This window comes from Epinephelus fuscoguttatus, linkage group LG5 (genome assembly GCF_011397635.1).
Source record: "Epinephelus fuscoguttatus linkage group LG5, E.fuscoguttatus.final_Chr_v1".
NCBI lineage: Eukaryota > Metazoa > Chordata > Actinopteri > Perciformes > Serranidae > Epinephelus > Epinephelus fuscoguttatus.
Genome location: NC_064756.1, coordinates 13,060,211 through 13,073,812, shown reverse-complemented (window position 1 = coordinate 13,073,812; position 13,602 = coordinate 13,060,211). Strand labels below are relative to the sequence as shown.

Genomic DNA, 13,602 nt, shown 5'->3' with positions numbered 1-13,602 from the left:
ACAAAATGAGAGTGGCCCCATGAGGGCTGGGCTTAGACAGCATAGTACAATTTGACTGATGATGTTGGGTGCTTATTTTTTTTATGTTGGCTGTATCCTCCTGAGACCCCAGCTTTTGTTTGGTATGCATTTTTAATTTCTCCAATTTATGTGGGGATGTGGGACCTGATGAGTATAAAAAAACAAAGCATTGTCTTTGAACAGAAAGTAGTTTTTGGTACAAAAGGATGTCCTCATATGGGGACAGTAGGTTTATTTTCAATACCTGAACATTGTTGTGCAAAAACAAAATTACAAAAAAATGCAACGACTGATTGATGTGTTGAACTGCATGGATCAGAGGTCACTATTCAGGTGCAACATATCTAAAAGTCTTGTGATGTGTTCGTTTTGTATCTCTGTATTAAATTTTCCCTAATTTGTACTCCAGTCTACAAATGTCCTTTTTGTCTGTAGGAACAGTCTGCCGCACATGACTGGCCTGTGTCACATGCTGGGATAATACAAAAAATGAAGTCCCAGTGTCCTCAAACAAGTGCTTGATCAAATTTGTGTGCCACATCAAACTACGACATAAATTTTGATCAGATTTTGTGCCTTGTCCACTTTTGCGTTGGGATCAGCTGTAGACTGAGCATAAAGTGTCCACAAACGAGGACAGCAGGTCTAAGTTAAGTGAAGTCTAAGGTGCAGGAAACCCAAAATGTAATGTCCTCATGTGAGGATGCAGGGTCTCAGGAGAATATACACATAATATGAGAAGGAATTTCATTGTAAGGTATGCCAGCTATTATCACAACGTTGTTCAGAGGGATGTCCCAGGATATTTGCCAATCCCTAACCCCTTACAGTTAGGGGTATCCAAAGCAAAACTTGTCACGAGCCACCACACAATACTTGTGTCACACTATAATTAACTGCAGTATCAATATTAATCATAATATACACAATTTTCTTGAAACACAGTGGAGAGAATATCTGTAGATTAAAAAATAGATGGTAATGTAATGTTAGTTTATCCAGTGAATTAAACACCTGACAAATTAAATGCTTAATCACCACTTAATCTTATAAATTCAATATTAGCATAAAACAGTTCAGCTCATTTATTTGCAACACTGCCAACAATGGCCTAATGCAAACATGGGGTATAAAAAAGTATAGTTCTCTCTTACAGTTCACAGATCTCTACAATCTTTATAGTGTAGTGACGCCCACATTTCCCAGCATGCTGGACTGACTGGGTTGTAGTTTTGCTGTTTTCTGTTCCACTGCGCAAATGTCATTATTTGTTGTTGTCTATGGTGTGTTAATTTATAGTTTGCTCCATTAGTGAGTTTGCTTTCCCACTTCTGACACCAATGTGACCACTTCTGCTTGTCCTCTGTGAAGCAGAAGTGGTCACAATATGTTAAGTTATGTGTCATATCACCCAACCCAAGTGACAAACAAAAACAAGTCTAGTGATGATGAACATCCTGCTGATATACAATCTCCAAGCACAACGAGTCTACAGAGCCTCATACCTCAGACTCTTGTCGGGCAGAGGCAGCAAGTAAGTGAGAGGAACCTCTTGTACTTTAACACATCTGCTCGACTGTATGTTGAAGGACCTTTTCTCTTTCCATGTCTATTCAGGCAACATTAATAATAACATAGCTCACCTTCAGTCTCATTGCTACTGACATATGATTCTTTATTTGGCTAATAATGTGGTTGCATATCCCTATTTTCTCTACATCCTCTCAGAAACATTCCACTTGTGATTCCCTGAAAGCTGAAGAGGAATGTTGCAGCAAAGACACAAGTTCAAGTGTCATATTGACAGATGTTGAAGTCCACTTGGTACTGAGTAGGTTTCTTTGTTGTCTTTAAATGGTAAATGTATTTTTTTCCAGATATATAAGATAGATTAATAAAAAACTCCCATAGTTTCTTAAATAAATTAGCTTTCAGAAGGCTCAAGGCAATGGTTTTCAACTTGAGGGTGGCAAATATAACCAGTGTAAAATGTGTATGTACAACTATACAGTTGAATAGGTGTGTTTCACAGCAGGTATTTAGACTGGTAACTCACAGGTGCAACTAAATGCATTATTAATTGTGGCACAGCATTTCAATAATAGCTGGAACAGATGAGCCACCATTAATGACAGTAGTCCAAACTTTGCATTCCCTACTCTGAAAAATTTAAGCATGCAGTTGTCATTCATTCATGAACGATAAAGAAACAAGATTGCTCTAATGCCAGCAAGGCTATACCAGTTTGACTCTTAATCCTTCCAACTTTTCAGATGGAGGTTGACAGAGAAGGTTTGGGAACCACCGCTCTTGCAGATCACACGATAATTCTGAGGAGTTGCTCACATGATTCACAGATTAAAAGGTTAAAAACAGTATACAACTGTGATATTACACCAGAACCACGCACTGCCATTCTGGGTGGAACCTGACATATATTAGCTCTGTCCCACTTGCAACAAAAGACAATTTAATATGGCATGGTTGTGGCAAAAGGGAATATTTTAGGTCTTTGGAAAACTGAGGATGTGCCTTCTTTTAAGACCTGGTTGGCAGAAATCACTAACTTGTTACACATGGAGAGAGTCAGATACAGTGTTTCCCTCAGCTCTGTAGTCTTTGATAAAACACGGCAACTATTCACGTCCTATTTATGGAGAATGGCGTAAAGTGCATGTATGTATAGATACTTGTTCATAATGGGTCGGACAAACAACATTTGTGTGCTCGTACTTTATGCATATGTATGGACATCCATCCTGTAGTTGGTGTTGAACTTGAAAAAAAAGGTGTTTAAAAGCAACACTCATGAAACACACCTGTTATGGGATATTAAAACATTTTAAGGCAGCTAACCAGAGGTTGAGAAACACCCGGATCAGATACTCAGATTTAATGATATCAGCGCCATCCTGTGGAAAATGTAATGAAAGACACTTTACAACACAGACAATGGCCAGACATTGAAAATAGTCATTCCCTATTGGCCGGTAGGTGTCTGTTAAAACTAGTTAAACTCTAACCACTATGCCATACCAGTGCTTGAAGAACATTAACATAACCATAGCAACAGAACCTCCCCTTCACTAAAACAGACTTAACCATAGTTGGATTAACCCAGCAGGAACTACAGGGCAGAACTGGTCTGTTGACCCTCTGTAGTTGGATATTTATTGTAGGAATATCATGCACCATGTATATTTTGACACAGATTTTCTCTACAAGACAGGTATACGGCACATGATAACGCAGGCCCGTAAAGAGTGGCTGATATTGTGCTCTTATTGGTGAATATTCACAAACAAGATCAGATTACCATAAACCAACAGAGACATAATAACTGTGGGGCCTTTAGGGGCCCAAAGCAGACACCCAGTTTGCCCAGTTGGTGAAAACAATTAAATATAACAAACCTTAAACATGAACAGCTGCTAGACTGATAGGAGCAAAGCCTCTGTTTTTGTCCGTGGTTGACACACGCTGTCCTGATATAAAGTGAAATTATTTTCCTGTATTAAGGACTAACACCCTTTCACATGGTTAAAACTTAAGCTTCACAGTGCTCCTGTTATCATGCTGCTCCACCCATATGCCTGTGTCTTGTCACATGCCATCTGTTGGGATAAGCAGCTTCACGTGCACTCACAGCAGCCACAAGGCACAGCATGCTGTTGTTCATTACCTCAAACTCAGATGTGGTGTAATGGGTGTATCATGACCATTACCAAAAGATCATTTGATGGAGGAGACTGTTGCAGTGCGGTTTCTGTTTAACGATTGCAGGGTGTCCATTTCTTCCTACATTTTGCTTTCACAGTATTTTTATTGCACATTTTAATTTGTATCCTAAGATAAACAAACTAACACCTGGAAGTCACAGGTCACTCTTTAGTGCCTCTGCATCAAAATTTAAGTGGGAATGATATCCATGACAATATAAATGTGCTGATTATTACAAGACAAAACATTATTATCATCACTTTCATCAAAAGGTCTTATTCCAGTATTAATACATAAACAATAATTTCTATTTAGGTATGGAAAATCCTCAGTTACATGGATTTTGATGTCTCCATGAAATCTGACTGCATGTCATTTTTAGCTGGCAATCTCAGATATCTGATACCAGTCCGTGTAAAGGGGTTTCTCTGTGTTTATTCAGACAATAAAACTGTGTATAACTACTCATAATAGGCTAATAAAAATCCCCAAGGCAAAGTGTTTGACTTTATATAAAATGACTGTATAAAGACAGAAAAACTGAATTACATTTGGACTAAAGGAACAATGCGTAGAATGTAGTGGGATCTAGCAGTGAGGACTGCAGATTGCAACGAGCTGAAATGTCTCCCAGTTAGGATTCCTTCAATGTTAATTGTTCAGGAGGTTTTTACCAGGAGTCAAATTAGTTGCAGAGGTCTCTTCCTGTCTAAAACAAAATGACCAGGTGATTTAAACTCACTTACACTGAAGAAAACATAAATAAATCCTACACACTGGACCTTTAATATTGTCCAGTCCTATCATAAAGTGTCATAATCTAGTACAGTGATCAGTGTCAGGGTGAGGGAGCTGCCTTGGACAAGCACCACGAGAAGTTGGGGGGCTTGGTGACTTGCTCAAGGGCACATCAACACTGCCCAGGAGGCAGACTGGTGCTTCTCCAGCTACCAGCCCATGCTACATACAGATTCCCAGGCCAAGTCCCTACCCCCTAATTTATATACAACAAAGTTCATTATAGTACATTTCACCTAAAGATACTTGCAAATTATTTGCCTGTCTGTCTATCTGTAATATTTGATGATGATTATGAAACGTAAAGGTCTCTTGTTCACTGGTTGGTATAGCTTTGTAATATGTGAATGTAACATGCCAATGGAGGGATGCAGTGTCTTAAAAGTTTCACGACTCTGATATTTACACTTTAATTGTGCCTGATAATTGGGCTTTTAGTGTACGTGATGTAATTATTGGTGTGATATTACCAACCTCTGAGGATATAACCTCTGCTAATCAGGCCCCAACGGATCATTACCACTCAAGAGTCTAGGTGCGTTTATCAGGCGCATGCGCATACCTGAGGACCAAATCTTAGCAGCCCAGTATTGTCGTGAGGACACTTGAGTTATTTTAAAAGGTGATTTAAGTCTTGAATTTTATGATTTGAGCTTAATTTGTTGAGTTTCTTTCCCCCCGAGTTTGCGCTAAAGCTGAAGCGGAACTCTTTTCCGTTGGGCTTTGACACGTCAGCTGTAGGTGCCGGACACATTTAGATGATGCACACGCCGCTCTTCCTGGTTCTTCTGTTTTGATGTTCACCGATGTAACCTCTTTTAAGTCAAACGGTAGTAGTTTTCTCATGTTTCTTACCTTTATTAAGATGCCACAAATAAGCGGTTTAATAAACATAGACTAGAAACCGACTTCCGGTTGATTGTTTCTGTAATTTAGCCGTTTGTGTTCAGTTTCTCTGATTTGGCATGCTGTCATCATCACCAGGTATGCATGAAATCATCCACTGCATGTGTGAGTTCACTTTCTTTTTTTCACGTAAAGCATGTCCTTTGTATGTCTTTATATTTGCTTTGATTAATTACTGGGAAAAAAATGTTTATTTTAGCGTTTAACTGTATGTTGTCTTTTACTTTTAGGCTAACGTATCACCTGGCGATTTCAAGGTGACAACAGCCGCTAACATATTAATTGATTTAACCGCTCCATAATTGGCCTTAATTGCTTTCTGGCAGAGACTGAGGGTGTCAGTGAGCCAAGCAATGAGTGTGGACATTAGTTAATGACTTATTTAACACTGTGGCTGGTCAGTTTGTCTTTTTTGTTTGGACTAAATCATTACACAGTATGAACTACAAAGTTTTATTAATTCAACACAATTCTGGATCTCCTTTAGAGCCTCTGGATGTGTAACCTTCACCTTGACGTGAATGTGCCATTTGCATATACTGTACATGTTATACGAATGTGCTAACCATCACTGTACTCAGTCAGAAGCTAACCTGGCCGGTTTAGCACTTGTTTGATCAATTGTTTGTTTTTTTTTTTAACATTTCACAGTTCGTGTCTATTCAGTCAATATTGTGTTTTACTTTGTTCCAACCGTGTATTTTATCTTTATTCTTGCTATGAGCAGTAATTGTTAGTAACTTTCTGTACTGTTGCCATTATGGCAGTGCCGTCCAAAAAACCAAATTTTTAATCTCAATGGGTTTCAATTTATGATTCATGGTAGCTTCAGAGACTTGCAGTCATTGTTTCTCTCCCTCATCTTTTTCTGTAGATTTGCTGAGGGCACAGCTGTTTTGATGCCCACTGCTCCACCATGGAGCACTCTGAATTTATGACACTCAAGAACGGGCGGCAGAGGAAGATGGCAGGTGCCTCTCTCCCACCTGAGAACATGAGGGACGTGGACAGGGATGAGGCGAGCTCTGAACCAGATGTGGAAGACGAAGCAGAGGGTCTTATCAGAGGGTCAGACTCTGAGGACAGGAGGCACAAAGTCAGGCCTGGGATTCGTGGCGAGTTGGCGAACGTGTCGCTTCTTCTGTTCCTGTACGTGCTGCAGGGGATTCCTCTGGGACTGGCTGGTAGCATCCCTCTGATCTTACAGAGTAAGAGCGTCAGCTATAAAGACCAAGCCTTCTTCAGCTTTGTCTTCTGGCCGTTTAGTCTCAAGCTGCTGTGGGCGCCACTGGTGGACGCTCTCTACTTCAGCAGGTTTGGTAGAAGGTAAGAAGGATACATGTATACTTTTTATGTTGATATTCTGATCCCCCTTTTTTTCCTACACTGTATGTATTTTTATACCTGCGACCTGATTTTGCAGAAAGTCGTGGCTGGTGCCCACACAGTACCTGCTCGGCCTCTTCATGCTCTACCTTTCGTTCACGGTTGATTCACTCCTGCAGAGTGAGGGCGGACCCCAAGTGGTAACACTCACAGCAGTCTTCTTTATGCTTGCCTTCCTGGCAGCCACACAGGTAGGCAATCATACACCCTGTAAATAGTCCACACACCAAAAACTGCACCTTTTGGAATTTTTAATCATAGCACCACATGTGACGTTTCAGGCATCAGACATCTGATGGAAGACTGGTGCCCAAAACGTCACATGTGGTGCTACAATCATGAACACTGTAACATAAGCACACATTCAGGAAGAGAAATACAGTGGAGTAGACAGTTTCTCCCCCATCCCCCAATGACTGTACCTTCTTTGCCCCCAAGGACATAGCTGTGGATGGCTGGGCCCTCACTATGTTATCCAGAGAGAATGTGGGCTATGCTTCTACATGCAACTCTGTGGGCCAGACAGCAGGATACTTCCTGGGGAATGTGCTCTTTCTGGCTCTGGAGTCTGCAAACTTCTGCAACAAATACCTCAGAGCAGAGCCTAAGGACACGGGCATTGTCACCTTGTCAGGTATTTTTTATCCCTGACCCAATAATTAAACTAAAGAAGATTGTAACCCTTGTTACACTTAACAACAGAACAGTAATTTTGGTTTAATAAAGTGTATTTTCCATTGTCTCCTGTTCCTCTGCTGCAGACTTCTTGTTGTTTTGGGGAGGGGTGTTCCTCATTTCCACAACATTGGTAGCCATTATTAAAAGGGAGAATGAGCCTGGCAAAGGAAAGAGAAGAGTCCATGAGGAGACGCAGGGTGTCACGGAAACCTACAAGCTGCTGTTCTCTATCATCAAGATGCCCACAGTTTTCACCTTTTGTATCCTGCTTCTCACTGCGAAAGTACTTGATAAATATTTACTTTATCTTTGAAATATAACCTGGAAAGTGCTGCTTTTGCATGTTTGCTTAACATGGTCATGTGTTGTGGATGAAAGATTCCTCATGTCTCCTGTCTTTTTTTTTTTTTTTTGGTTTTAGATTGGCTTCTCTGCAGCAGACGCAGTAACAGGCCTGAAGCTGGTGGAGGCTGGAGTTCCCAAGGAGCAGCTGGCATTGCTGGCAGTGCCCATGGTGCCTCTGCAGATCCTACTACCTGTGATCATCAGTAAATACACAGCAGGACCCAGACCTCTGGATGTCTTCTACAAGGCCTTCCCTTTTAGGTAAAAACACACACATAGGCACACAAATCCATGCGTACACACATTCAAGAAACTAAAAGCTAACAGAATGTTGTGATTGTGTGGTTGCAGGTTGCTAATAGGACTGGAGTACGCTTTTCTGGTGTGGTGGACCCCCAGTGTAAAACAAGAAGGAGGATTCCCTGTTTACTATTACGCCATAGTGCTTCTTAGCTACGCGTTGCATCAGGTTTGTATTTCTGCTACTCTCTTTAATATCTTGCTTTTCTCCTCTTTTCTGCTTCTAACTCAGCCTTTATCATAGTTTCTCCCAGTGACAGGAGACATGTAGATCATGACAGACTGCTCCTAAGAAAGGCCTATTGACCCTGCACATTATATCCAGTATGTCCAAGTGTGCTCGTAGGATGGGTAATGGACACTGATTGACTGATATCAGCTAAAATGACTAGATTGAGCACAAGAGGCAATTTTAAAGTTCCTGGTTTATGATCCAGTACCTGCAGAACTAATGACATTTCCATCAGCCTCAGCTGGACTTCGTAGTGTAGTACTAATTAGCAAATGTTAGCGTGCTAGCTTGCTAAACATTATATCTTATAAACAAGAGAATGCCAATGAAAAAGGCCACCCAACCCAAGCATACAAGATAATACATACCCATAATCAAGCACAGTTAAGAATCTTGCAGAGACCAAGAGAGAGAAGTGGTTCCTATTTCTAAAATAAAAATCCCAGTTTCAGCTTATGCCTTGTCACAAGTAATTCAGTGTGTGGCCAAAAAGGACTTCCCAAACACGTGCATTTACCACAAAACCTTACTATTTAAAGCACTTCTCCCTAGACACTTTCATGCACTGATGAGTAATGCAACGGGACATGCACGTGCATTTGAACTCTGCTCAGTGAAAATACACGGGCAAAGGTCAAACACACACACTTGGCCCAGGGGTGCTACTTGTATGATTCTTTGTTCACCATGGAGGCATTTAAGAAAAATACAAGTTTTCTTCACAAATTTAACATGACATGGAGTGAAATGATACACAAATTATTGTTTTGTGAGTGAAGTATTCCTTTAAAATAAAGCCCCTGTACTTCCTGTCAACCTTGTGTCATTTCCTGTTTGTGCCCCCAGATGTCACTGTGTAACAGAAGAAAATCAGTGACAGGGAAATATTTATCCCCTTTCTCTCTTTTTCTTCTTCTTAACACTTCTGGCATATTTGAGTGAGGGAAGTAATGTTTTAATCTCTGTTAATTTGTCTTTTAATTAAATATGAAAACGATTTTAACAGAGATGTAGTTTTTGGTTGTCACCTCCTGAGACATTTTCAGTTTTTCCAAGCTATTTGAGATTGGTAGGACATGATAAGTATAAAAAAACGAAACATTATCAACGATAATAAGTAAATAAATAAGTAAATCCTCAAACAAGACAACAATAAAGCCCTAATGTCCTCAAAGGAGACAATAATAAAGTCCCAATGTCCTTCAACGAGCTGATAAAAAATTCCCAATGTCTGCAAACGAGTACTTTCAAATTAATAGTGTCTTGTTACTGTTGCAAAAATTGGTGCCATTTGTATGGCATATCAAACTAGAAATGTTATTAATAATAAATTAACAAGTTTCAACCATTAAATATGATCACGTTTTGGACCTTGTCTACTTTTGTGTTGGATCGGCTGCAGACTGACTTGGCAGAGATGGCTGCTATCTTGTTTTAACAAGGAATAGTGAAAGGGAAAGTGATGTCCTTCAGTCTAACTGCTGCGACCCAGGCCACCAGACGCCTCTTTGTTATCTCCTCCACCTGCCGTACATAGCCTTTTTTCTGTGTGAAACCTAAAAAATCTTAAGGTTAAATAATTGATTAGATACTATTATCTGGACCTTGGATTTCTGCAGGGATTGGTACATAGATTAAATAAATAAAACTGATGTAATAACAACAAAGTCTTTAAACGTCTTAAGAAGTTTGAGAGTTGATCTGCTCTAACATATATTTCCCATATTGCTACCCCAGGTGGCGTTGTACAGTATGTACGTGGCCTGCATGGCCTTCCATGCCAAAGTGAGCGACCCTCTCATCGGTGGGACCTACATGACCCTGCTGAACACAGTCACCAACCTCGGTGGAAACTGGCCCTCCACTGTGGCTCTGTGGATGGTGGATCCACTGACCTCTAAGGAGTGTGAGGGTGCTGTCGGGCAGAGCTGCGGCTCTCCAGAGGAGGCAGGGGTGAGTAAGCATCAGGACAGAGTCTGCACTACTGTGGTGTATGTCTTCACCTCACCTTGATTAACTATTTCCTTTGTCCCTGTTCTCATCTTCCAGCTGTGCGTCAAGGAGGGCGGCGCTTGTGTGACCACACTGGACGGCTACTACGTGGAGTCAGTGGTGTGTGTTGTGATTGGTTTAGCCTGGTGGTTGTGGTTAGGGAAGAGGATGCGGCAGCTGCAGGAACAGAGCCCAGCCGCATGGAGGTGCAGAGCTAATCAGTGATGCCGCTCCACCATCAGTACCACAGACTCTTTGCATACCCCGAATGGTGGACACAATGTTATTCCATTCTTGTTCGTCTGGTTTAGTCCCTCTGGTCCCGCTGTAGCTGCTGCGTTCACAAAACACTCTCACACCTCTGTCTCCTTGAAGCACATCAGTCTGATGAAAGACAACATCGTCTCTCTGGGGGTAAAGTCATTATCACCGTTTCTCACGCTAACTGTCAACAACCTGAAAACTGAAACAACCAGTCAGACTAGCTATGAATATTTTTGTTTTTGATGTTGAAACCACATTCTGCTGCTCCAAACAGCCTAACCAAACGAGAGCTGGGTGAAAGAGTGTGTTCAAATATCTTTCTGGGTTGGTTTTAACCTGCTTGGATAACCAGTTTGTTGAGTTCATCTGTTAAGTTCTTTGCAGTTTCTGCGTAAAAAACAACTTCTTGAAATTTGAGCCCCTCATGGAAAAAATCATCGGTAAACTCAGCACTTCAGACTGATTTACCTTCACGTTCAGTCACAATTTAGTCTATATTCTAGGGATACTAAAGGGACCTGACAAGCAAAACATACACATACACTCCTCTGACCTAACTGTATAAACTCGTGGATATGATTTCCTTTTTTTCATGAACTGTCTGAAGTGTCTTGATGCTGGTTATTCAAAGTAAGTTCAACCCAGTGTGAACACTATCTTTCATTGCTGTTTGACTAAGATCTGAACCAATGTTTCTTTTTTTAAATAATTATTTAATAATGTTTCCTCTGAAGTGATTTGTGCCTTGTTTAGAGTTTCAAATTTGTTCAGCGCCAACTTGTTTGAGTTAAATAATAAAGGCAGGGACATTTACAGTCATTTGAAGATGAAGTTGTTAAATTGATGAGTTTTCTGTTTTACTGTAGTTTGGTAGATTACACAAACAGGACTGCTTTTATTCTTTCAGTACTGATTACATTCATTTCATTATTTCTTTTTTTACAGTCTCTAAAACATGACACTGAAAACACATTCCTTATGACCTATTTTATTATTATCATCAATGCTTAAATGAACTATGTCAAAAATATTAAATGTTTTATCTTTTATTTTTCCAGACTTTCCTTACATCTGATCAGTTTTCTCCATGATAGGACCAATTCAAATCTTAAATAGCAATATTGGGCAGTGCAGCTTTGAACTGTTTGGACTGGTTAGTGATTTCTGCTGAGGTATTTTTACGTTGCAAGAGGAAATATTTAAAATCTATATGTATATTTGTTATTTGCAGCCATGCCTTAGTGAGTCCCGCAGCATTTTCCATTTTTATAGATGCATCATATTGAGACACTGTATGTCAAAGGCCATTATGCTGTATACTCACTATTACTGCAACACTTTACAACAGGAGTCCTGATTAGGACTTTTTAACATCCGTTTTGCAGCGTAGAGGATCTCTCAGCAGATCCCATCTGAGTGGGACGTTAACACCAGCTTGAAAAGTATGTAAGTAAATACATACAGTAAATTTCTCACCCTCCAAAAATGATTAAGGATCCCAGACCAGCAGCCTCGAAGAGAAACTTGATAAGCTGTTTATGTTCTGCATATTGTACATAGACCTGAATGTTACAGTATTTTCTCTGAAGTCAGCATTGATAATTCAAATGTAAATGTTGAAGTAAACAATCAGGGTTCATGTAAGAATAAGAGAGCCTAATTTTTGAAATCGTGCTGCACAGTTTCTGCTTTCTTATGCCGACTTTGTGAACCACATGAAGGTCAATCAGAGGTCATTTTTAGATCACTATGGTAGCAGCTGTTTTTTTTAATAAGTTTTGGCCAGTGACTCGTCTGAAATGCACATAAGTCCATTATACTGTACATTAAAGAAATACCTCACCACTCAAATGACTGGCTGTATATCAATTACTCAACTTGTGTTACGTTGAATTTGTGAAAAAACTTTTTTTTGCATGCCTCCATGGTGAACAAAGAATCCAAAAACAGAGAATTCTTGCTGAATTGAAGTCATAGGGGCGTGCAATTCAAAACATTCCTTCACAAACTCTCTTAAAACTGCAGTATAATCCCAAGTCTCATTTATCCAGGTATATGCTCAGTACTTTCCACACAGACAGCCCTTTCTAACAGGGAAGTTAAGTAGACGTAAACGTATCTATTCTCTCCTAAAGCCAGACTGTGTTAGTATGCAACTTTGGTGAATTTAAACTAGCCCTTTAAAACACCAAATTCAGATACGCTACACAGCTTACGTGAGAGTTTGTAAACAGATGTGTTGATGTAGCAGTCCCTATGACTTAAATTCATTCAGAATTTTCTCCGTTTTTGGATTGTTCGTTCACAGGAGGCATTCAAGTTTTCTTCATGAATTCAGTGTCGCACAGGGTGAGTTAATTGATATACAAATGTTCATTTAAGGGGTAAAGTATACCTTTAACTTCATACTTAGTGAACTTGCTTTGATGTGTAATGGGCCTTTCATTTGTATTTGTACCAGCACTTAACTGTAATATGCCCTGAGAGCCTTTTTGCCATGAACAGGGCACTGTGTTTGTTTTTTCTTCTTTTCAGATTGACTGTGTGACTGATGATTTCAGCAACAAGTACATTTGTTCTTATAACACTTCAGATCAGTGACTTTAATCTGCTAAACTGGCTTTTAGGTGGTGGTAGACTACTGTTAATTCAGCTGCAGAAAATTGTTTTAATTTATCACAATGTTACCTCATAACCCTGCAATTGATTTTTTTTTAATTTAAGTTTGATTTTTTTTTTTACTTTGCACAACTTTTGTTTACAATGAGTCCAAATCCCCAATCATATAAAGGAAAAGCATAGCACAGGGTGACGGTATCGTGAGAAATTTAAATAAGCTAGCAGCAGCGCTCTATGTTTTAATGATGAAGGTGAGGTACTGTGACGTTCTGAATTTTAAACAAATCTTATATGTAATTAAAAGACATATGCACACTTGTGAGGTCTGTTTTTTCCCCCTG

General features: G+C 39.8%; 1 protein-coding gene across 6 annotated transcripts; it reads left to right on the top strand.

The window, feature by feature from the left end:
* Window positions 1-5,289: 5,289 nt before the first annotated feature.
* On the top strand, window positions 5,290-13,576 carry slc33a1 (solute carrier family 33 member 1). Of its 6 annotated transcripts, none has more exons than XM_049576074.1 (10): window positions 5,300-5,523; window positions 5,676-5,702; window positions 6,320-6,771; window positions 6,869-7,022; window positions 7,270-7,465; window positions 7,593-7,792; window positions 7,931-8,115; window positions 8,206-8,323; window positions 10,124-10,339; window positions 10,436-13,576. In XM_049576074.1, exons 3-10 carry the CDS (start codon window positions 6,362-6,364, stop codon window positions 10,601-10,603), a joined length of 1,647 nt encoding a protein of 548 aa, XP_049432031.1. In that variant the 5' UTR covers window positions 5,300-5,523; window positions 5,676-5,702; window positions 6,320-6,361; the 3' UTR covers window positions 10,604-13,576. The 6 variants fall into 6 exon arrangements, with proteins under 6 accessions (XP_049432028.1, XP_049432031.1, XP_049432030.1 ...); XM_049576073.1 differs by having other exon boundaries at window positions 5,300-5,550; XM_049576075.1 differs by having other exon boundaries at window positions 5,302-5,369.
* Window positions 13,577-13,602: the final 26 nt, after the last annotated feature.